The sequence below is a fragment of the Leptonychotes weddellii genome, chromosome 16 (genome assembly GCF_054177405.1).
Source record: "Leptonychotes weddellii isolate Sample4059 chromosome 16, ASM5417740v2, whole genome shotgun sequence".
Taxonomy (NCBI): domain Eukaryota; kingdom Metazoa; phylum Chordata; class Mammalia; order Carnivora; family Phocidae; genus Leptonychotes; species Leptonychotes weddellii.
The window spans coordinates 39351852-39378297 of NC_138384.1; the positions used below are offsets into that span (position 1 = coordinate 39351852).

General features: G+C 39.4%; 1 protein-coding gene across 12 annotated transcripts; it reads right to left on the minus strand.

Moving 5' to 3' along the window:
- Nucleotides 1-305: 305 nt before the first annotated feature.
- ZNF383 (zinc finger protein 383) lies at nt 306-26446 on the minus strand. 12 transcript variants are annotated; one of them, XM_031026071.2, is made up of 6 exons: nt 26207-26349; nt 25328-25395; nt 12855-12911; nt 7771-7897; nt 7368-7463; nt 306-2809 (listed from the first exon to the last, which is right to left on the minus strand). In XM_031026071.2, exons 3-6 carry the CDS (start codon nt 12861-12863, stop codon nt 1614-1616), a joined length of 1428 nt encoding a protein of 475 aa, XP_030881931.1. In that variant the 5' UTR covers nt 12864-12911; nt 25328-25395; nt 26207-26349; the 3' UTR covers nt 306-1613. The 12 variants fall into 12 exon arrangements, with proteins under 12 accessions (XP_030881931.1, XP_030881929.1, XP_081663675.1 ...); XM_031026069.2 differs by having other exon boundaries at nt 26190-26349; XM_081807549.1 differs by lacking the exon at nt 26207-26349 and adding an exon at nt 26149-26168.

The following is a 26446-nucleotide window of genomic DNA, read 5'->3' on the forward strand; positions in this document are numbered from 1 at the left end:
CCTCTGCCCCTCACCCTGCTTGTGCTCTCTCTCTCAAATAATTAAAATAAAAATCTTAAAAAAAGAAAAGCTTTCATTTCTCTCTTTTTTTTCATTAGGAATTCTTTGATTTAGACAAAGGTAAGCAACATGGCTAAAATCCTTTCCACAAATAGGAGCGCCTGGCTGGCTCAGTCGGAAGAGTGTGTGTCTCTTGATTTTAGGGTCATGAGTTCAAGCCCCACCCTGGGTATAGAGATTACTTAAATAAACTTAAAAAAAATCCTTTCCACAAATAATAATGAAGATAACTATGAAAATGAGTATCAATGATAATAGTGGACAACTTTTACTAAACATTTACTATGTAACAGGAATAGTTCTAAGCACTTTACATTTATTAATTCATTGAATCCTCACAACAAATGAATACATACAGCATGATTATCTTTAATAATATATAAGAAATAAATTGCCACTAACATATAAGAGTAAAAAGTAAAAACAAAACAAAACTAGAAGGATAAACAACACTTTGATAACAGTGGTTCATTATCTTTCTAGCATGAGATGGGGGTGGATAAAAAGGAACAAAACAGTTTACAGGGAGAAAATGTGCATAATTTCAGCAATAAATAGATGTTTTGTTTTTTTTTTTAAGATTTTATTTATTTGACAGAGAGAGCCACAGTGAGAGAGGGAACACAAGCAGGGGGAGCAGGAGAGGAAGAAGCAGGCTTCCCGTGGAGCGGGGAGCCCGATGAGGGGCTCGATCCCAGGACCCTGGGATCATGACCCGAGCCGAAGGCAGATGCTTAACGACTGAGCCACCCAGGCGCCCCAATAAATAGATGTTTTAAAAGAAAGAAACAAACATTCAAAGATAAATTTGGGGTCATAGTAATCAGGGCGTATTTCATAACTGCAAATGTTTAGATGCAAACAGAACATGAGTAATAAAGTCGTTTTGAAAAGTCATTAAGTATATATAACTCATTTTAAAAATCTATATTTATTGAAATGGCAACTGTATTTTTTGGCATGACCAAAACAGGTGAAGGGATAACATGCATGCATACCATGACTTTAAAAACAAAGTCTGGGAGGTTTGCTCTATCAACTTAAGAGTAGTCATTGGTAGTTGCTATGATTACTGTTAATCTTGGTTTTTAGTTGCTGGTTTTCTGATTTTCTGTTTTATATAAGAAAATACAAATTTGTGAAATGAAACACAAGATTAATACTGACTTCAAAAACAAGGTTATAATTCTACAATTAAAAAATACAAAATCACAAATTTTAAACAGTGTGATACTGATGTAAGCACAAATACATAGATCAGAGAAGAAAAAAATACAAGCAAACATAAACAAGAATATAATGTCTCACCAAGAAGGTAGAATGAAATAATAGGCAAGAGAAGAATTATTGAACTGCCCTTAGTACAAGATTGGGGAACGGGGATGGGTAAATGTCAATTTAGAATCTTAATTCATAACTTAGAGTGAAAAACATTTGAATTAAAAAGAAATATAAAATAAAATTTAAAAACAAAAAATAGTGAAAGCGTAACTATCAAACGTGAATTTTTTTTGTTTAAAATATTTGGAAGGTAACAGGAGCTTTAACTTTTGTTACTCATCAGTGTGAATTCCCTGGTGACGAATGAGATCTGAGCCACTACTAAATGCCTTCCCGCATTCCTTACAGTTATAGGGCTTTTCACCAGTATGAATTCTCAGATGTCGCGTAAGGTTTGAGCATTTATTAAAGGCCTTTCCACATTCACTACATTCATACGGTTTTTCATCTGTATGTATTCTCTGATGTTGAAAAAGTTGTGAGTTCTGAGTAAAGGCCTTCCCACATTCAAGACATTCAAAGGGTTTCTCACCAGCATGAATTCTCTGATGTTGACGAAGTTGTGAGCTCTGAGTAAAAGCTTTCCCACATTCCTTACAATCATAGGGTTTCTCCCCAGTGTGAATTCTCTGATGATTAGTAAGCGCCGAGCCACTACTAAAGGCTTTGCCACATTCCTTGCACTCATAGGGTTTTTCACCAGTATGAATTCTCTGATGCTGAACAAGCTTTGAGCTCTGAGTAAAAGCTTTGCCACATTCTTTACATTCATAGGGTTTCTCACCTGTATGAATTCTCACATGTTGAAAAAGTTGTGAGCTCTTAGTAAAGGCTTTCCCACATACTTTACATTCATAAGGTTTTTCACCAGTGTGAATTCTCTGATGGTCAATAAGATTTGAGCAATAGCTAAAGGCCTTCCCACATTCCTTACATTCATAGGGCTTCTTACCAGTATGAATTCTCTGATGCTGAGAAAGGTATGAGCTACAACTGAAAGCCTTGCCACATTCCTTACATTCAAAGGGTTTTTCACCAGTATGAATTTTCAGATGTCGAGTAACATGGGAGCCACAGCTAAAGAATTTCCCACACTCCTTACATTCATAAGATTTTTCACCAATATGAATTCTCTGATGTTGAATAAACTGTGAATTCTGACTAAAGACCTTTCCACATTTCTTACATTCATAGGGTTTCTCTTCATTGTTAATTATTTGCTGTAGAGTAAAGAATGTCTGTTGAATAAATGTGGGCATGTATTCATGAGTGAATATTTCTTGGCTGAAATGCCCACTTTGATATCCCAGTTGTTTTTCAAAGTGGTTTCTATATTCCAAAATGTCTCTAAAACTGGAGTACTCAAGGCCATGCTTTGTAAGCCCCATTATCTCCCTCTGGCAAGATTCTATTTCATAAACTTCCTTCTTCAGAGACAGTAACTTGGTTTCACACATTGATTCCAGATCTGAAAGAAAATGAAATGTTAAATATTCTTACCACCCCACTCCCATCACCCATTTATGAAAACTTAAACTTCTATAATAGAAATGGAAAAATTAAAGTGAAAAGAGTATCTGTTGGTAAATGACATACAGTTCTCAAGTATATCTGTTTAACCTGAAAATAGACCCCAAAACTGCACTGAAATTAATGAGATATAATGCAGAATGTGAGGGAGGAGACTACAGAAAAAGGAAACCACAATGATTCTCAAATATTGATGTGGATCAGAATCATAAGGAAAGGACGGTAAATACACACTACTGGGCATATGAAAAGATGACAAGTCCTATATACATCTATATAAGCATGCATGTATGAACACGTAAGAAACCATCATACTATACGTATCACAAAAAGTGGATAATTTGCTGACCTCCATTAAAGGTTTCTGGAGAGGAACAAATGCACATGGGGAAGATTTCTGGGCTCTGTAGTATGATAAAGAATAAATTTGGTCTTTGTCCTTGGTTTCTAACACAGAGCTTCAAAAACCCTTGGAACTCCCTGAGTGATAGGAATGTTTTTTGCTATGCCAATGAGGTGATTCACAGCAGATCCCTAGATAGCTGCAGGATGGGGACTGGTCACCAGAAAGACCTAGCATGTTATTAGAGGGTTGAGACCTTCAGCTACTGGCCTTCTGGGGAGGAGAGAAGAGCCAGAGATTGAGTGGCCAATGACTCACTCAATCATGCCAGTGTGAGTAAATCCCAATAAAAACTCTGTACACCAAAGCTCAGTGGACCTTTCTGGTTGGTGAACACACCAACATGAAAGACGGTGTACTTCAGTTTTACTCTGAAGGATACATTTAGACCTTGCCCTAAAATGTATCCTTCAGAGTAAAACTGCAATTATAAGTATAAAGCTTTCTAGAGTTCTGTGAATCATTCTAGCAAATTATTGAACTTGCAGGAGCTGTGGAAATCCCCAAATTTATAGCCAGTTGCTCAGAACTGTAAGTGTCTAAGAACTCTGAGACTTGCAGCTGGCATCTAAAAATGAGGGCAGGGGCACCTGGGTGGCTCAGTCAGTGAAGCATCTGCCTTTGGCCCAGGTCATGATCCCAGGGTCCTGGGATCGAACTCAGTGGGGAGTCTGCTTCTCCCTCTCCCCCCACTCGTGCTTGCTCTCTCTCTCTCAAATAAATATATAAAATCTTTAAAAAAGTAAAATAAAATAAAGCGAGGGCAGTCTTGCGTACAACTCTGCTATTAATCTGTAGGGTCTATGCTAACTCTGGGCAGTTAGGGTCAGAACTGCAGCACTCCCAGTTGTGATGGAAACTGAATAGGTTCCAAAGTAAGGATAGACTGGCCGAAATTTGAAAGAGATTACAGAGGGCTAGCCACAAGGGGCCAGAGCCTAGAGTCAATCTAAGGTATTGAACTAAATTGATGTGAGTAGTAGATAGGGAAGACTCAGAATATGTTCTGTTCTGGTGATTCAGTAAAAATACTGTTTGCCTTGGAATTTTGTGATGCTGATCTTGGGAGAAGAGACTTACTCATGTACCACTGCAGTGGCTGAAAAGGAGGCAGCTAACGTTTAAGGCAAACAGGAAGAAAATAAGACACAGTGCAAAGTACTGTCATGGAAAAATGACAAGTGGAAGCAAGCTGATAGAGTGGAACTCCAACTCACAGTCACTCACTGTATGTTCCTGGGCAATTATTTAACCTAAGTCCTCATTTCCTCATCTGCAAAAGGGAGATCATCTTTACCTCATGATTCCTGGGAGGGAAAGGAATAATGCCTGTAAATGTCTTTGAGTCAAGTGTTCAGTATTTGATAGCTATTATTACGAAAGAATTTCTTACCAAAAATGGGGATTTTAGGCAAATTAAATGGTTTGAAGACATCAAAATGGAGCCTACTGGAACAACTCAAGCCAGAAACAAGGAATTCTTTCTAGCATAATCTTTTTTCTCCTCTCCCCATAGAATATTTCAGCAACTTCCATAGAGTTAAGCTCCTAAGTAACTTTTAAAACTATCCACTTCTATGTCCACTGCCAATGGCCTCTCTTCCAAACCAGAATCATCTCTTACTCAGGCGACTGAGGTAGCCTCCCAACCCATCTCCCCACCAAGTTCTCACACTCTTTAATCTATTCAGCAACCAAAATTAATGTGGCCTGGCCTTCCACTGCTCGAAACCAAACTCCTCACACTCACTGGCAAAGACCAACTGATCTCCAATCCTGACTCACACTCGACGCTTGCTTGCTCACCAGCCCAGTAACCCTCCCTTTCTTTCAGTTCTTCAAACACACCAAGCTTTCCCCTCCTAGAAGGGCCTTCGCAGGGGTTCTTCCCTCCACTTGGAGTTTTCTTTTCTTTTTTTTTTTAAGATTTTATTCATTTATTTGAGAGAGAGAGCACGAGTGGGGGCGGGGGCAAAGGGAGAGGGAGAAGCAGCCTCCCCACTGACTGGGGAGGCCGATGTGGGCCTCAATCCCAGGACCCTGGATTCATGACCTGAGCCGAAGGCAGACACTTAACGACTGAGCCACCCAGGCACCCTGGAGTTTTCTTAATACATTAAATAGTAAGACCTAATACTGAGCCTAGTACTATAGTAATTCTGAAATACTGATGAGAACAAATAATTTTTCAATATGTCTACATTAACAGTAAGATGATATGAAAATATCTGTGATTTCCATTCATGTCAAAGTCACAGGAACTATACAATACTGCTATGGTTTGTTCCATACACCACAGTAGGAAGATATGCAATTTTCAATTTGAGGTTAGTTAAATATAAAGTATTTTTTCCTTCTCTTTCAAGCTCATGGACTCCCTAAATTTTATTCCAAAGAATCCAAAATTAGCAACCTCCTTAAAAACATGATGTCACTCCTCCACTCAAATCATCTCATTCAGAATAGAATTCAAAGCCCATACCAAGGCCCACAAGGCCCCAAATCATCTGCAGGCACACCCCACCTCTCACGTGCACCTAGCACACAAACACACGTACATCCTGCTACTTTGCCGATCTCCTTTCCCACAAGTCCCTCTTTGCTTCTTCTGTTCCAACCACAATGGTAGATGCCAAAAAGCTCCTAATTCAGGGACTTTGTTCTTCCTTTCCTTCTGCCTGAATCTCTTCTACCAGATATTTACAACACTTGTTCCCTCGCTTCCTTCAGGTTTTGGTTAAATTATCACCTCATCAAAGAGGCCTTCTCTAACCTCCCTTCATATCACTTACCACCATCTGACATTGTAAACATATCTATTTTTTCTCTCTCACCTTCTAGAACATAGGCTCCAGAGGAGCAAAACTCTGAATGTTTTATTCAATGCTGTACTCCCAGCATTGGTCCCACTGGGACCAATACTTACTATACAGTAATGCTCTTCTGGAGCATTTAGGATAAGGTAAACACTTTATCCTAAATCTCGCCTCCTCTGACACCTCTTCCTTTCCATTATAGGCCTTTTCATTTTCCCCAACACTGTCATCATAGAAGGTGACTGCAATCACTTGCAAAACTCCCAACTATTCAGTATGGATTTTCCACTTCTGCGTATTTAGCCACTGACTTTCTGCTAAGCCCCCTGATTCTCCTTACTAGATTCTACTTTGTGGAAATTATTCATGGATATATTTTAGCACTACTTTTTGACTTCCAAGTTCTTTTTTTTTTTTTTTAAGATTTTATTTATTCATTTGACAGAGAGAGACAAAGCGAGAGAAGGAACACAAACAGGGGGAGTGGGAGAGGGAGAAGCAGGCTCCCTGCTGAGCAGGGAGCCCGATGCGGGGCTCGATCCCAGGACCCTGGGATCATGACCTGAGCCGAAGGCAGACGCTTAACGACTGAGCCACCCAGGCGCCCCGGTTTTGATTTATTTGAGATAGAGAGTGAGCGAGAGAGAGAGCACATGAGCAGGGGCAGAGAGAGAGGGAGAAGCAGACTCCCCGCTGAGCAGGGAGCCCAATGCGACTCAGTGCGGAACTCGATCCCAGGACCCCGGGATCATGACCTGAGCCAAAGGCAGACACTTAACGACTGAGCCACCCAGGCACCCCTGACTCCCAAGTTCTTAATAGGTGACATGATTAGCAAATGACAGCACCTGGCAGGCTCTCTTGCACAAATCAGTAAATGAAAAACACAGTAAAGAAATAATGCACAACAAACTGATAAAACAAGTCACTGGCAAGTAATATTCATGAAGATCAGTACTTGGAGGAGGGGCTGTGCATACACACATGCATGCATGCACACACAGGAAACATTTAAGAGGAAGAAAGCCAACAAGGAACTAAATCTAAAATATGGGCAAAAGAGTTTTATTGGAGGGGAAGTGAAGGGCTCACCCCACTTGAAATTATGAGGGTTGTTGGAGAAGAGTAGCAGAAAGAGTAGTGAGAGAAGGAATGAAACAGGTCGTTTGTAAACTCACGCTAAGAGGACTTGGTTTTTCCAACAAGCTTAGATAACATCTCAAAGGTGCTGAGTTTACCTGTAATGCCTTCCTCCTGCCCAATCATTTCTCACTCACCTGAACACAGGCCTCTTGTCAGCTCTCTGCCAACCATCCAGGGCTCTTTTCCTTGTTCCAATAAGGAGATAACTTGAGGCTTAGGAATGTAAAGTCCTGCTCACAAGAAAAGATATGGGACATGGTTACACTGTGGGTAAACCAGATCCAGAAATCAGATCCAGTCCCTTGATGACAAAAGAGGAGATGCCACTACAGGAACAGCCAAAGAAAGAGGATGAAGCTTCTGCCACAGTCACTGGAGTTGCCCATTTCCAACTCTTCCTTTTCATTGCAGCTCAAACCACTTATTTGGGAATAGGGAGCAGAAATTCAGCCGGTAACTCGAAAAGCAGCTGGGAAATTCACTGTGGAAGAAACATTCCAGAGAAGAACTCTAAATTACTGGTATAGAAGCCCTTACCCATTGACAGCAGATTGCTATAGTTCTCCAACATCACATCTCTGTACAAGTCCCTCTGACCAGGGTCCAGGCACTCCCACTCCTCCTGTGAGAAGTCTATAGACACATCACTGAACACCACTGATCCCTGAAACAATAAACATATGTATTACTTGTGTAATAAAAGAAGTAATTCAGAGACTACTGCACTTGTATTGTGGGGTAAAGCAAATGAGGGACTGTATTGGTATCACTCAGAATCAGTACCTTTGGATCTTAAAAATAGATGCAAGAGTAATTAGTTTATTTTATAATAACATATCTAGAGGGTGCCTGGCTGGCTCAGTTGGTAGAGTATGTGACTCTTGATCCTGGGGTTTTAAGTTTGAGCCCTATGTTGGGTGTAGAGGTTACACCCAAAAATAAAATTTTAAAGAAAATCTATGAATAAACTTAACCAAAGATGTGAAAGACCCATGCTCTGGAAACTATAAAACACTGATGAAAGAAATTGCAGACAGACAACATAAATAAATGGAGACATTCCATGCTCATGGACTGGAAGAACAAATACTGTTAAAATGTCTATAGTATCCAGGGGCGCCTGGGTGGCTCAGTTGTTAAGTGGCTGCCTCCAGCTCAGGTCATGTTCCCAGGGTCCTGGGATCGAGCCCCGCATCAGGCTCTCTGCTCAGTGGGAGGCCTGCTTCTCCCTCTCCCAACCCCCCTGCTTGTGTTCCCTCTCTCGCTGTCTCTCTCTCTCTCTGTTAAATAAATAAATAAAAGCTTTTAAAAAAATGTCTACAGTATCCAAAGCAATCTACAGATTTAATGTAATCCCTATCAAAATACCAACAGTATTTTTCACAGAATTAAAATAAACATTCCTAAAGTTTGTATGGAACCACAAAAGGCTCAGAATAGCCAAAGCAATCTTGAAAAGGAAAAAAAAACTGGAGGTATCATAATTCCAGACTTCAAGTTAAATTATAAAGCTGTAATAATCAAAACAATATGGAACGGGCACAAAAATAGACACATAGATCAACGGAACAGAACAGAAAGCCCAGAAATAAACCCAAAATTATGTGGCCAACCTTTGACAAAAGAGGAAAGAATATACAATGGGGAAAAGATAGTCTCTTCAATAAATGGTGCTGGGAAGACTCAAGATACACAAGATACACAAAAACAAACTCAAAATGAATTAAAGACCTAAACGTGAGACCTAAAACCATCAAAATCCTAGAAGAGATCACAGGCAGTAACTTCTCTGACATCGGCTATAACATCATCTTTCTAGATATGTCTCCTGAGATGAGGGAAATAAAAGAAAAAATAAACTATTGGGACTACGTCAAAATAAATAGTTTCTGCACAGCAAAGGAAACAACAAAACTAAAAGGCGGGGCGCCTGGGTGGCTCAGTTGGTTGAGCGACTGCCTTCGGCTCGGGTCGTGATCCTGGAGTCCCGGGATCGAGTCCCACGTCGGGCTCCCTGCTCAGCGGGGAGTCTGCTTCTCCCTCTGACCCTCCTCCCTCTCATGTTCTCTGTCTCTCATTCTCTCTCTCGCAAATAAATAAAATCTTAAAAAAAAAAAACTAAAGGCAACCTACTGAATGGGAGAAGATATTTGCAAATGACATATCTGATAAAGGGTTAGTCTCCAAAATATATAAAGGACTGATACAACTCAATACCCAAAACCAAATAATCCAATTATAAAATGGGCAAAAAACATGAACAGACATTCCTCCGAGGAAGACATACAGATGGCCAACAGACACATGAAAAGATGCTCAACATCACTCATCATCAGGGAAATGCAAATCAAAACCACAATGAGCTATCACCTCACACCTGTCAGAATGGCTAAAATGAACAACCAAGAAACAATAGGTGTTGGTGAGGATGTGGAGAACGAGGAATGTTCTTGCACTTGGTAGGAATGCAAACCGGTGCAGCCACTGTGGAAGACAGTTTGGAAGTTCCTCAGAAAATTAAAAATACAACTACCCTATGATCCAGTAATTGCATTACTGAATACTAATTCAAAGGGATACATGCACCCCTATGCTTATATAGCAGCATTATTTATAATACCCAAATTATGGAAGCAACCTAACTGTCCACTGATAGGTGAATGGATAACGATGTGGTATTTATACAGACAATGGAATATTATTCAGCCATAAAAAGAATGAAATCTTGCCACTGCAACAACATGGATGGATCTAGAGAGTATAATGCTAAGCAAAGTAAGCAAGTCAGAGAAAGACAAATACCATATAATTTCACTCATAAGTCAAATTTAAAACATAAAACAAACCAACAAAGGAAAAAGAGACAAACAAACAAAAAAGACTCTTTTTTTTTTTTAAAGATTTTTTTTTTATTTATTTATTTGAGACAGAGAGAATGAGAGACAGAGAGCATGAGAGGGAGGAGGGTCAGAGGGAGAAGCAGACTCCCTGCCGAGCAGGGAGCCCGATGCGGGACTCGATCCTGGGACTCCAGGATCATGACCTGAGCCGAAGGCAGTCGCTTAACCAACTGAGCCACCCAGGCGCCCAAAAGACTCTTAACTATAGAGAAAAAACAGATGGTTAGCAGAGCAGAGGTGGTCGGGGGGATGGGTGAAATAAATGAAGGGGATTAAGAGTACACTTATCTTGATGAATACTGAGTAATATATGGAATTGTTGAATCACTATATTGTACACCTGAAATGAATATAACATTGTATGTTAACTAGAACAAAAAGGTTAATCAGTTTATTTTATATTGAAAACAATTTCCTGACTTTATCTATTGAAAAGGCCTACAAATAATAATTCATCCAGTAGGAATAAGTACCCCTAGTGTCTAGACTGTAGTCCCTAAGTATTATATTCAAATAAAAGGAACCAAGATCCTTTGGGGAAAGAGATGATTTCAGGATTGAGTCAGAAATGCCAGGATGAGACTGAACATTCTGTTATATCAGAAGGCAAGAGAGCTATCAAAAACTACTAGAATCATATTACATGAACTCAGGCACCAACTTGAAGAGCCTCTCAATGGCTAAAAATGGTATAATCTGAGGATCCAGTATAATGGACCTACAGATAAAAAAATGTTTAAATCATGAGCTCCTAACAACAATGAATAAAAAACTACTGGTCACCTTTTTAGGATTCTAAGAAACCAACTCATTATTCAAATATTCTTTCCTAGACAGACTATCTTTCAGGGTAACCAAACAGTTGATGAGAAGTTTTACTTTATAAAGAGTATTTCAGGGGCGCCTGGGTGGCTGTCGGTTAGGCATCTGCCTTTGACTCAGGTCATGATCCCAGGGTCCTGGGATGGAGCCTCACATCGGGCTCCCTGCTCAGCGGGGAATCTGCTTCTCCCTCTCCCTCTGCCTCTCTCCCCAGCACTTCCTCTCTCTCAAATAAATAAAATCTTAAAAAAATAAAAATAAAAAATAAAGAGTATTTCACCTAATCTATGAAGGAGGAATGACAATTAAAATATCATTCTGCAACCTCTAATCTAGACAGTAATCATCGATGGTGGATAACATGACAAAAAGAAAGAGTACCAGATATAATGTGTCTTCTGATGGAATCACATATCACCACGTGTGACATATTCATGACAAAAAAAAAAAAATCTCAACTGAATCTGACCAAGCATCTAGACTTAACTACCAATTTTCAGGAAACAGTTAAATGATACCACAGAGATGCAATCAGCAAAATCCAAACAGTGGACAAATGAACCATTTTTTTTCTTTTCTAACAAAAACATACACAGAAAGAAAATAGATGGAAGGGGTACCTGCAAAATAAGAGACTCAAAAGACCTCAATGAACTGCAGGGCACAGTCCTTATTTGGATTCTAATTCAAATAAACAATTATTCAAAACTTGAACACTGGCTAGATATTGATGATATTAACAAATTATTTCTAACTTTTCTAGAGGCAATAATGGCATAATGGTTGTTTCCAAAAATAATCCTTGTCTTTTAGAAATACATACCAATTTGTATTTGCTTCAAAATAATCCTGTGTGTAGAAGTGAGGGCAGGGTAGTGTGCAAAGAAAAAACAGGTATCAGTATAAATGAAACAAGATTGACTCGGATTTGAAGCTGAATGGTGAGTATATGGTAGTTCATAACTCCTCTACTTTCCTATGTCTGAAATTTATTATTATAAAGTTTTTTTAAAGGGGGTTCATATAGAATAGAATATCTGCAAGGCTCTACTCATATGAATAGCACTGATTTAAACAAAATTGTGATATAACTCTGTTGTGGGAAAAGGAAGTAGAGTGTGATATAGCAAATCTAAATCCACATATACCTTGCAAAAAAATAACTACAAAATGTCTAAAAATTTGGTTAATCAAGAAACAGCAATATAGGAATATTAATTAAAATAATGGATATATTCTATTGTAATCAGCTAAAAGAGATGCAGGTATCTCCCTTCAGGGATTATCCTTATTTCTGAGATAAAGAAAACTGGTGATTCATATGGAAATTCCTCATGACCCACACTTCCTGTCCAACTTCAAACTGAACTTCGTTCATGGATGCCCTAAAAGTCACAGAGATCTGTCGGGATCAGCTACCGAGCCCACAATCTTCCAAGCTCATAAACCAGGAGGTCTTGCAACAGTCTAACATTTGGAACTACCAATATCACTTCCTATACTATCTCACTGGTAAATACCGATCTGTAGAACAAACCCATGTTTGCTCCCAACTAAGCAACCTACACATCTCCACCTCATCAAATCACCATCTGGAAAGCATAAGTTCATTCTACAAATCTACTCTCATTTCCTTTCCATCATAGCTCCTGGGAGAGGGCTAAGAAAAGAGATGCCAGGTGAAAATATTAATGCTGGGTCAAAAAAAGAGGGCACTTAAGAATGGTAAAGGATTATCTGGTTAGACTGAGAGGAAAAGGAGACCAAGGATCCTGAAGGGGAAACCTGATAGCCAAAGATGTCAGGAGTAGGAAAACAAACACTCAAACGACCATTTAAAAAATTTTTTTTTAAATTTGAAACTAAATGTCAGGAAGGTAAGAAAAAGCATCAACTCACCTGGGCCATGGCTTTCAGTATTGCAGGAGAGGATCAGTCCTCCTTGGGGCTGTTTTCCTGAGAAAGGATAGTATTCTGAGAAAGCAGGACTGGGGAAGCAAAGAAATGCTCTAGAAACCACACTGGCTTTACAGCTTTCAGGTGACCACCCTGGGTCTTATGATGTAACTGTGGTCAGTGGGAGTATGGAATAAATCCTACTTCTTCAACCCCAGAAGCCCCAGGCTTTAGCTATAGTAAAATGGATCCTGGCTACTCGATTCAAAGGAATACAGATGCAGATTCCCTCTCCTTCATCTGATTAACCCAGGTTCTGGGTTAATCACTCAGCCAAGTGATTCCGGCCAGACCTTGTCCCACTTCAGTAAACCCAAGACAGACGGGTGCCTGGGTGGCTCAGGTGGTTAAGCAACTGCCTTCGGCTCAGGTCATGATCCTGGAGTCCCAGGATCGAGTCCCGCATCGGGCTCCCTGCTCAGCAGGGAGTCTGCTTCTCCCTCTGACCCTACCCCCTCTCATGCTCTCTCTATCTCATTCTCTCTCTCAAATAAATAAATAAAATCTTTAAAAAAAAAAAAAAAAAAGACAGAGCTTCTTTGACCTGCCTGAGGAGATCCCTCCTCTGCAGCCCTCACTCAGGTCCTCAAGCAAATTCACCCAAATGGTACCCTTTGTCCAGGACCCCAGTATGCTCTGATCAGAAGGACTAAGATTTCCCTAATGAAGTCTTCTCACTTCATTCATGGCCCAAGACAGTCTGTCAACTCCCATCCGCCCAGAACTCCCCACCTCAGCCTTACACAGAGGCACTCCTCATTCTTACCCTGTAGCTCTGTTTTTCTTTTTTTTTTTTTTTTAGCTCTGTTTTTCTTAAAAAAAAAAAAATAATAATAATAATAACTTTGCTTATATGTTTTTGCCATGCAAAACAAAGTGTCAACTTTTATAGCTTTGGGGTAAGAAGATTTTTCTTACCTATGCATATTTATATAAATTTCTCTGTTTAGGGGCACCTGGGTGGCTCAGTCGTTAAGCGTCTGCCTTCAGCTCAGGTCATGATCCCAGGGTCCTGGGATCGAGCCCCACATCGGGCTCTCTGCTCAGCGGGAAGCCTGCTTCTCCCTCTCCCACTCCCCCTGCTTGTGTTCCCTCTCTTGCTATATCTCTCTCTGTCAAATAAATAAATAAAATCTTAAAAAAAAATTTCTCTGTTTAATGCTTTGTCACACGTAGGTCTTTAATCAATTATTATTTTATTTTGGTAGAATATTAATTAACAAAACACTATAGTATAAAATTATAAGTTATAATTTTATTTCAGTATAATTTATGAGTTAGGAATCCTACTTAATTTCTCTCATAGGAGGCTGACTACCCAAGTGTACCAAAGTCACATGTGAATAATATATCTCACTTAAAATGCACTATTATTTTATATGCCACTAAGAAAGATCAAAACTGTGTAAGATATTACCTGACTTCAGATATGTTGAAAAGGGGGGGGGGGGCGGAGCCTTACCGCAGGTGACTACAGCATTGGTTTAAATGCCAAACCATTATCACAGATGATACATGTTTGGATTTACTGTGGTTCTATTTTGGTTCAGTGATCCATCTTTATTCTTTGGCCAGCATCACACTCTATTTATTGTAATTTATTTTTTATATATAATTTAAAAATATGTCAAAATATATCTTATAATTTAAAAACATGTCTTTTTTTTAAAGATTTTATTTATTTATTTGAGAGAGAGAGAGAGCACATGAGAGGGGGGAGGGTCAGAGGGAGAAGCAGACCCCCCGCCGAGCAGGGAGCCCGATGCGGGACTCGATCCAGGGACTCCAGGATCATGACCTGAGCCAAAAGCAGTCGCTTAACCAACTGAGCCACCCAGGCGCCCTAAAAATATGTCTTAATAAAAGGCCGTTTCCATTACATACCTATTAGAATGGCCAAAGCCAGAACACTGACAACACGAAATGCCGGTGAGGAGCAACAGGATCTCGTTCATTGCTGGTGGGAATGCAAAATGGTACAACCACTTTGGAAGACAGCTTGACAGTTTCTAACAAAACTAAACATACTTGGGGACCTGGGTGGCTCAGTCTGTTAAGCGTCAGCTCCCTACTTCTCCCTCCCTCTCTGTACTGTCTCTCTCTCAAATAAATAAATAAAATCTTTAAAAAAAACCCCAAAAAACTAAACATACTTTTATATGATCCAGCAATCATACTTTTTAGTATTTACTCAAAGGAGCGGAAAAATTATGTCCACACAAAGACTTGCACAGCGGCTTTATTCCTAATTCCCAAAACTTGGAACCTTTAGTAGGTTAGTGGTTAAATAAACTGTGGTACATCCAGAAAATAGAATGTCATTCAGTGATAAACAGAAGTGAGCTATGGAGCCATAAAAAGATATAAAGGAAGCTTAGATGCGTATTACTAAGTAAAAGAAGTCAATATGAAAAGGCTACATACTGTATGACTCAAACTATATAATAATCTGGAAAAAGCAAAACTCTGAAGACAATAAAAAGATTAGTGGTTGCCAGGGGTTTGGAGAAGGATGAATAAATAGAACACAGAGGATTTTGGAAGCACTGAAACTACTTTGTATGATACTATAATGACGGATTCACGCCATTATACATTTGTCCTAACCTACAGAAGTTGAACAAGAATAAACTATCATCTAAACTGTGAACTCTGGATGATCATGAGGTGTCAGTATAGGTTCTTCAAGTACCAAATGGGGGTGCCTGGGTGGCTCAGTCAGTTAAGTGTCTGCCCTCAGCTCAGGTCATGATCCCCAGGGTCCTGGGATCCAGCCCCAAGTCAGGTTTCTTGCTCAGCACGGAGTCTGCTTCCCCCTCTCCGTCTGCCCCGCCCCAACCCCACTTGTGCTCTCTCTCTCTCAAATATATAAAATCTTAAAAAAAATAAAACTTTTACTAGAAAAAGTGTACCAAATGTACCTGGTGGGGTATGTTGATAATGAACAGGGAGGCTGTGGGTGTATGTGGGAAATCTCTGTACCTTCCTCTTGATTTTGCTGTAAACCTAAAACTCCTCTAAAGACATAAAGTCTTTAAAAAAAAGTTTCTGGCTCTGAAGCCAGACTGTCTAGACTAAAAATAAATAAATAAATAACCCCTCATTACTCATCTTTTTCAAGTTTCCTGATATTCTTACTTTCCCATATGAGCATAAATTGTTTAAAATATATATTGGTAGGGCACCTGGGTGGCTCAGTTGGTTAAGCAACTGCCTTCGGCTCAGGTCATGGTCCCGGAGTCCTGGGATCAAGTCCCACATCGGGCTCCCAGCTCAGCGGGGAGCCTGCTTCTCCCTCTGACCCTATCCCCTCTCATGCTGTCTCTCTCTCAAATAAATAATAAAAAAAAAGCTTTAAAAAATATATATATATATTGGTATTTTTCTTGAGGCTGCATAAAATGCGTAAGTTAACTTAAGGAGTTCTGACACCTTTTTGATGTTGAGTCTTGCTTTCCTATAACACAGAATACCTTTCTATTTATTCAAATCAATGTTTCTGTCCTTCAGGATACTGAAAAGTTTTCCTCATGTGTATCATGCTCATTTCTTTTTTAGATTATTCCTAGGTATCTCATACTATTTTTGTGGCTATTAATTATATTTATAAATTATAATATGTATATGATATAATTATGTTACACAGAAAATTAAAATATAAACAATTATATTTTAAGTATATACTTATTATATGTAAATGTGTTTTATATTATTGTTTACTTAAAATTGTTATTACACTTTCCCAATGCATCTTTCATCTATTTTTGTTTTAAATAAACAAAATTCTGTTGACTTCTGGATATTGACTGTGTACCTTTTTGAATTCTCTTCTATTTGTAATAGTTTTCAGTCTATAACAGGATGTTAAACTATGTCTCTCTCATTCTTAGTTTAGGAGAAGTCCTGAAGAAGAGCAAGACAACAGGGGCCACAAAACTCTGCATTCTCCCTGAATGAGAATGAGCGAGAACCCTGGCCATCTTTTTTTTTTTTTTTTTAAAGATTTTATTTATTTGAGAGAGAGAGAGAGAGCACAAGTGGAGGGGAAGGGCAGACGGAGCAGGAGAAGCAGACTCCCCACTGAGCAGGGAACCCGAAATGGGGCTCGATCCCAGGACCCTGACACTTAACCAACTGAGCCACCAGGTACCCCGAGAACCCTGGCCATCTTATGTATCGTGCAAAAGGAGCTGGCTGCAAACTGATTTTGTGCCCTTGGATCCATTCAACATCTATTCTAAAGGTGTTTCAGAGATTGGAGAGTGTATGAGAGGAGGCTGTTTTTGAGAGAAAGATCTATTTTTGGAAAGCACTGGTATGCTCTGTAGTCCTCCTGCTTCACAGGGACAGAAAAGAGGGACCCCAGTGCCGCGAGGGTTCCAAGCAGAATGTGATGGGAGGTCTTGGGAAAATTTGCCTTGTGTTCCAGAGTTTAGAAAGCACAGAGACTGGGGCCACAGTCCCTCTTCGAAGTAGCTATCATGGGCCCCACAGTAGGAGCTGGCCTGGGTCTGGTTTTATTCTAAGCCTACCAAAAGGATTTCCAGCTCTAGACAAGAGCTCCGTGGAGGACTGATGCCCAAAGCCTGAACATAGGAACTGTAAGCAGCCCTCTCCTTAGTAGTTGTGAACGTGCCCCAAGGCAATAGAGATCCAGCGTCCCTACAATTAAGATTTTTCTTCCCCTCTCATTTTGCTGCTCCCCACTTCCAAGTTGTCTAGTGAAACAGAGAAGGTTAGGAGAAGGAAAAAGAGAAGCAATCATCAAGCCTTCTCACTGGAAGCTTCTAGCTCGAGAAGCCAGGAGGTTAAACTTTTAAAACAAAAGTTTATGGCATCAATTAGTACAGTGAAACAGACATTCTAATTACTAAAATGAGACTGATTTTGTGACTGAAAGAAACCAGAGGACTGTTTATTTTCCAACTGTGACTGAAACACTTATCCATAGGCAGGAAATTAACTGGCCCAGAGAAGCTTGGTAGAAGTTATGGGGAAAAAATAAAGCAGTTGTTTTCCAGTTGTTTCCTATGGAGTACTGGTTTTCTAAAGGATTTAGGGGGTAAAAAAGATTAAATAATACTGCTGATAGTGCCTTCTCCCTGATTTTACGGTGAATGCTTCTGGTATTTCACCATTAGGCATTAGGTGAGTTTTTTTGTTGTTGTTTTTATTTTTTTAAACTTTTAATACAGAAATCTCCAAACACACACAAGAGTAGAGTTTAAATAGTGAAAATCCTCCATGTACCTACTAACTAACTTCAATAATTATCAGGTTAGGTGGCTCAGTCTGTTAAGGGTCTGCCTTCAGGCAGGATCCTGGGATAGAGCCCTGCATCAGGCTCCCTGCTCTGCAGGGGAGTCTGCTTCTCCCTCTCCCTCTGCCCCTACCCACTTCTGTTCTCGCTATCTCTCGCTCACTCTCTCTCTCTCAAATAAATAAAATCTTTAAAAAAAGTAATTAATCAGGTCATGGCCAATGTTTTTTTTTTTTAAGATTTTTTAAATTATTTATTCATTTGAGACACAGAGAGTGAGAGAGAGAGCATGAGCAGGGGGAGAGGCAGAGGGAGAGGGAGAAGCAGGCTTCCCACTGAGCAGGGAGCCCCATGTGGGGCTCGATCCCAGGATCCTGGATCATGACCTGAGCCAAAGGCAGACACTTAACCATATGACTCACCCAGGCGCCCCGGCCAATATGGTTTTATCTGGACTCTCCTCCACTAATTTTAGGTTAGCTTTGATTTTTGTTTGAATAGCTTTATTGAAATATACTTCACATATTATATAAGTCAATCATTTAAAATATATAAATTCTGGGGCGCCTGGGTGGCTCAGTTGGTTAAGCGATGGCCTTCAGCTCGGGTCGTGATCCTGGAGTCCCGGGATCGAGCCCCGCATCGGGCTCCCTGCTCAGCAGGGAGTCTGCTTCTCCCTCTGCCCTCTTCCCTCTCGTGCTCTCTGTCTCTCATTCTCTCTCTCTCAAATAAATAAATAAAATCTTAAAAAAATAAAATAAAATAAAATATATAAATTCTATGTTTTCTACTATATCACCATGATCTAATTTTAGAACATTTTCTTTTCCCCAAAAGAAAGGCCATTAACAGTCAATCTCCTTTTCCCCCTCCTCCCTCAGCCCTAAGCAGACATGAATCTACTTTCTGCCTCTATGGACTTGTCTAATATTTCATATAAATGGAATCAGGATATGTGGCCTTTTGTGACTAGATTTTTTCATTTATCACGTTTTCAAGGTATATCCATGTTGTGGCATGTTATCAGTACTTCATTTCCTTTTATAGCTGAATAATAATATTCCATTGTATGGATAGATCACATTTTGTTTACCCATTCATCAGTTGAAAGACATTTAGATTATTTCCACTTTTTGGCTTACCATTGTGAATAATGCTCCTATGAACATTCATGGACAAGTTTTTGTGTGATACACTTTTTCAGTTCCCTTCAGTATATACCCAGAAATGGGACTGCTAAGCCATATGGCAACTCTGTTTAACATTTTGAGGAACTGCCAAACTGTTTTCTAAAAGGGTTGAGCCATGTTGCATCCCACCAGCAATTTCTCAAAATCTTCATCTTGTTATTATCTCTTTTTTATCATAAGCATCCTACTAGATAGGAAGTAGTATGTCATTGTGGTTTTGATTTACATTTTCCTTATGACTAATGATGCTGAGTGAAATTAGTTTTTAAGAACTCAATTCTTTAGAATTCTTTTCTAATGTAATTTCCACTATTGTCCATTACTTTCCCAAAGGCATTCCCATTCATGTGGGAAGAGGCAGTAACTCTTATTTCCTATTAAGGACAAGGAAATTGAGAGTGGAATAAACATTGTGAATGGCTAATGGGAGAGGAGAACCAGCACATCTTTGGTTTTGGCCAGGAGAAGGGATGATGTAGGTAATTAAGACAGAAAGGGCTTAGGCCCAATAAAACTGGGGACACTCATGCTCATCCTGATTGTCTTGAGGAAACTCCAGGCTTTCAGTTCACGTTTTCATCTGTGCCACCCAGATTACTTTAACCCAGAATAAGCCTGCTCAAAACACTGTGTGCTGATCTTGAAAAAATACTATCTATATTCTAACTCTCCTACTCTTGTGCCCGCTAATTTTTAGGTAAATAGAGTCATAAGGAAAGTTAATAGCCTTATGAAGTCAGAGTCACCACTGGAGTGTTGAGTCACTGTATAATGAAGCTAACATTTAACAGCTGCATGTACCTGTCATGCCCACAGCCCCTTTCCTGAGGAAGAAGGTGCCCACCCAAATTTAAAATTTAAGTCTTGTTTGATCATTTTAAAAAAGCAAATTTTGCTCACTATTCCATAATAAATGTTTACTGTGGAAATATCTCAGATTTAATTACTTCCTCAATTCATTGCTAGCCCCTTGCCCCCAATAATCTATCAAAGTATGAGAAAATTTTGAAGGTTGAAAAAATGAAGATTTCTTTCAAGATTCTTACCATAAGAAGAAAAAAAAAAAGAAAGATCAATGTGAACACTAACTAAATCTTAAAAAGAAAACTTTTGAGCTCTGGCACCACTTAAAGTAGTCCAACAGTAGCAGCACATTTGCTCAACATAAACTCTCAGGTACAAAAGAGTCTTCAGTATTTGGTCTTTTATTCAATTCCAAGAAGGAAAGAGAAGTGAGGAAAAGATCAAAGAAAAGGAAAGAGGGTTCCTGAATAATAGCTGACTCCACTCTTAAAAAAATCTGGAACGTTCTGCTGCTGCAGTTGCCAAAAGATGATACTTTCAAGAGTGTCAGGTGTTGTGTTGAAAGGATCCCTTTTAAGAGTCTCCTAAGGGGCGCCTGGCTGGCTCAGTCGGTAGAGCACTTGATTCTTCATCTCGGGGTGGGGAATTTGAGCTCTTGAGAGAGCACAAGCAGACAGAGCGGCAGGCAGAGGGAGAGGCAGGCTCCCCGCTGAGCAAGGAGCTCAATGGGGGACTCAATCCCAGGACCCTGGGATTATGACCTAAGCCGAAGGCAGATGTTTAACGGACTGAGCCACCCAGGCGTCCCAAGATTACTTAATAAGTTAAAAAAAAAAAGTCTCCGAATTAGGGGCCCTTACTGGCCGTGTAGTGAAACATGCAACAATATATTATGAATACTTCTTCTGCGGCTCCTCCTTGTACTATGATGGAGTCCATTGCAACCATCAGGTCATTAAAACACTGAAAAATGCTTTAAGTCCATAATAACACGTGAGAGAAAAATATAAAGTTCACAAAAAAGGTGAATAAAAATATATAATATTTTACTGGCTATAATTAGTGAGTGATTATATGTGTGGTTTTTTTCCTTGTCTTTTTATATTTCTAGTATAAGTGCTTGTTTCTACTTGTACAATCTGAAAAGTATAAACTCAAGGAACTTTGAAAAAGCCAGTCAGCCTCAGAAATAGGAAAAACTGTACCAAAACCAGGAAGGACCCAATACACCTGTGGCCTCACACAATAACCCCAGATAGAAAGGGCATCACAGTTAGTTGGCACAAGTGAGCACACACAAATCCAAGTAGAAACAGGGTACGATAAAATAATAAATAAGCTGAGGGCGCCTGGGTGGCTCAGATGGTTAAGCATCTGCCTTCAGCTCAGGTCATGATCCCAGGGTCCTGGGATCGAGTCCCACATCGGGCTCCTGGCTCAGCGGGGAGCCTGCTTCTCCCTCTGACCCTCTCCCCTCTCATGCTGTTTCTCTCTCGCTCGCTCTCTAAAAAATAAATAAAATCTTTAAAAATAAATAAATAAATAAATAAGCTGAATGTCCCAAGTGAGAGCTCACTGCATACTCAATCCATTATCACCTATGAAATGAACATTTTATTAGCAAAATTAAACTCCTAATAATTAAATAGTGATATTAGGAAGATTTAGGTTTTTTAAGAAACGCCTAGCCTAGCTCAGTATATTATGACAGGATGATGAGTTGTGATGACATTGCGTATCATGCAACTTTTTTTTTTTTTTAAGATTTTATTTATTTGATAGAAACAGCGAGAGAGGGAACACAAGCAGGGGGAGTGAAAGAGGGAGAAGGAGGCTTCCCGCTGAGCAGGGAGCCCCATGTGGGGCTCCATCCCAGGACTCTGAGATCATGACCTGAGCCGAAGGCAGACGCTCAATGACTGAGCCACCCAGGCGCCCTGCGTATCATGCAACTTTAAGCACATATCACATCCAGTAAAGAAACTGAGTTACAAAAATAAAAATCTACATTAAAAACATAAATTTACATGTCCGATGACATATAAAAAGGGACTCAGCATAATGACCACCAGCTCAGGTTCTGATGATCGTATAATATGCAAACAAGTCCCAGGGACCAACCAAGAGTTAAGTGAGAACTCAGCCTTTCTCATTATCTGACTTGGTAATCTGTGTCTTATCTCCTTTTTTTTCTTTATATTTTCCTAGAGGTTTATCAGTTTTATTAATTCCCAAAACTAAATTTCTGGCTTTGTTAATTTTCTCTGTTGTACATTCATTTTATATTCCAATATATATAAATTTTTATTTGAGCTCTATTATTATTTCCCATTTTTTTTGCTTTCTTTGGATTTAATTTAGTATACTTTGTCTTAACATCTTGAAATGGGGGCACCTGGGTGGCTCAGTCGGTTAAGCATACGACTATTGGTTTCAGCTCAGGTCATGGTCTCAGGGTCATGAGATCAGGCCCCATGTCAGGCTCCGTACTCAGTTGGAGTCTGCTTGTCCCTCTCCCTCTGCTCCTCCCCCCGTTCTCTTGTGCTCTCAAATAAATAAAAAATCTTTTAAAAAAACAGCTTGAGATGAATACATAATTAATTTTTCAACATTCTTCTTTATTAGCTTATGCATTTATAGCTATGTATTTTCCTCAGGTTCAGCTTTAGCAATGCCACACATTTTGATATATTTTTATTATCATATAGTTAAAATTTTTTCTAATTTCCATTGCAATTTCTTCTTTGAGTCACCAGTTATTTATAAATTCATTGCTTAAATCCCAAATATTAAGGACATTTCTAGGCATCTTTTTGTTATTGACATCTGGCTGAATTCCAGTGTGGTCAGAAAACATTATTTCAGTCCTTTAAAATTTATTGAGATTCCTTTATGGTCCAGCATGTGATTAATATGAATAAAGTCTCATAAGCATCTGAAAATAATATATACTGTAGTTGTAAGATACACTGTTCCACATATGACAGTTATGTCGTTTGTCAATTATACCGTTCTAATATTATATAGCTTTACTGGGCATATATTGATTGTTCTATCAGTGAAAAGTGCTGTGAAAAGTGAAAAAAATGCTAAAAATCCCCTACTATGATTGTGTTTTGTCCACTACATCTTTTAATTCTGTCAAATAGATTTGAAACATTTTACAAAGGTATGTACATTTAGGACTATAATATCTTATTGGTGGACTAACCTTTTTATTATAAATTATTGCTCTTCCTGGCAAAGCTTCTGTTCTAAAGTCTGTTCTCATACAATTAAGTAGGAATGTAAATTGATACAATCATTTAGGAAAACTACCAGTGTATATTAATGCTGAATATATGCATAACCTACAACATAAGTATTTCACTCCTAGGGGTATACCCAACAGAATGCATTTATATGTGCACCAAAAGACATGAAGAATGTTTAGAGTAGCCTTTTCCATAATAGCCCCAATCTGAAATCTTGAAAACAACTCAAATGCCAATCAATGATGGAATGGATAAATAAACTGTGTTATAGTCATACAATGGAATTTTAAACAGCAATAATAATGAATGATCCACAACATGATGCAACATGGATGAATCCTGCATATTCATACTACATAATATTATTACATATTATACTCATTATTACCTGTGAAATACAATGTTAAAAAAAGCCAAGCACAAATTGTGTGATACTATTTATATGAAATTCCAGAACAGACAAAATTAATCTATGGCTGTAGAAGATAGAGTGATGGTTATCTTTGGGAGAGGTGAGTAGTGAATGGATGGGACAAGAATTAGGCTTCTGGAATGCTGGTAATGTTCTATTTCCTAATCTGATTTGAGATCTGGTTAAATGAATTTGCTCATTTTAAAAAATTCATCAAGTCACATATTTTGATTTCTGTACTTTTGGAATGTATGTTATACTTTGTACTGATACTTTGTATCAGCAAATAAAAAAAATTAAAATACCAAGTAACCAAGTATTAGAATACAGATGACTATGCTGATAAACTGCTGGTAAGAATTTAACTGGTACAACCATATTGAAAACCAGTTCAGTATTATCTAGGAAATTTGAAGATACACACATATCCTATGGCCTGGCAATTGATTTGCATGTTTATACCCTAGGAAAGCATGCACATGTGCACCAGAGTACTTATAAAAACATGTTTAGAGCAGCCCTTTCAAGTGAGCCCAAAACAAGAAACAACCAACGTCCAAATATATAGCTGTGGTTTATAACAATAAGGATAAGCCTAAGAAATACAATATTGTGTGGAAAAAAAAAAAAAACAACAAGACTCAAAACATTACCCAGCACAAAAAACAACAAGACTCAAAACATTACCCAGCACAATTTCATTTCTGTAAAGTTAAAAAGACAAAACTAAACTATATTACTTAGGGATGTGTAGATATACAATAAACTGTTTGTTTGTTGTTTTTTTTTTTAAAACACCAACAAGAAAATACATTATCACCAAAGTCAGAATTAGGGTTACCTAAAGAGGTGAAGAGTATAGGTTTATTCTTGGGGCAGGAAGAACAGAGGCTTCTGGAGGGCTGACACAAGTTTTTGTCATATAGAGGTTCCCTTTATAATTCTTAAACTGTATGTCTATATTTTAAACACTTTTGTGTATGTATGTAATATTCAGGAATTTTTAACCAAGGAAAAACTAATTATATAATAGCTATAAATTTTAGTGAAAAGATAAAAATTTGAAATGATAAATGCTATGAGATTCTGATCTTGAAAATAACGTATACTGTATGAACACAGGAAATGTGTTAGAAGGAAATCAATCAATATATTGACAATGGTTATATCTGTGTAGTAGTTTACTTTTGCTCTCTATAACTTCCCATTTTCCAAATTATTTAAAATAATCATGTGTACGTGTCTATGTGTGTGTCTATGTGTGTGTTGAAAAAGAAGCAAAAGCTTAATAACATTGGAGAAATTGAGCTATTTTCTAAATTAGTACGTGAACACTATGTAGAAGGAAATGAGGGGAAATGTTGGGATTTGTGTGCCCACCCCTAAAGCTTCCCATCATTTTCTTTAATGGAAATTTGTCCAGGTCACATAGATGACTCTATGTTAAACAAGGCCATCCAGAAGAAGAAAAGCTTAAAAAGGATACCCCCTCGCACCTTCTATTTGGCTTCCTCAACAGCCATTCCTCCTCCTTCCTCTGGGGACCTATCTGAGAAGAGCAGAGCTGAGGAAGGAGAAAGGAATCGTGAGATGCCAGGCCTTTCTTGTGGCCTAGACTGACCAGAGCAGTAGTAGCTCTGGACTCATACCTACTACCCATGGAGAGGAGGGATGGAGTCTAGGCTGTTCACAGCATTCCTGTCTGAGCATGTCAGAAGGGAAGAAATCTCTGCTGTCCAAAACCAAAATCTTGTCTTGATCTCACACAACTACTGGGACAACACACACTGCCACTCTGGCAACAATTACTGGCACCCTCCAACTGCACACACGGTGCCACAAAAAGTTACATGTTCCCACTCACACGTCCTCACAAAGGCTTAGATTGCTAACACAACCACACATACAATCCTCAGATAACAGTCATGGCCGCATAATCAGATTCTGTACACTCCCCACCTCCTACACACAATATCACACAAAATGAACGCACACACTCACAGACCCTCCATGGGGACAGTCACACCTTACACACACAGAGCCGCACAGTCAGAACCACACACCTACAACAGGGATATCCAGCCACACCTGTAAACAGAGGTCCGCGCATGGTCAGTCGCAATGACACACCCACCACAGGGACAGACAATCACACCCCTACACGGAGCGCCGTACAGTCACATAAGGTCACAGCCGCACACACGGAATCCTGTTCGTCTTGTCCCTTCCCCCAGTCCGACGAACTCACACGCGCCGGAGATTCCAGACCCGCCCAGACCACCCCTTCAGGCTGCTCCTCCCCAACCCACGGACGCACGTGCGCAGCCTAGTCGAGCCCCCAAGACTCAGGCCGCTCACCTTGTAATTCCCCTTACCGGGAGGCCGAGAATCGGGCAAGCGAGTGAAGGAGCGGCCCGAACACTCCGGAGGCCTCTGGGAAATGTAGTCCGGAAGCAGGTCGGCTCAGACAAGATGGCGCCTGGCGCTTCGATTTCCTGCCGGCGCATAAACCTGAGCCAAGCCGATAGCCCTGTTCCCCTCTCCAGATCGCTGCAAGGGGTCTTCCAGATCCAAACGCAGTCTCCGAGTCGGGTTCCCACGGGAGACAGCCCACA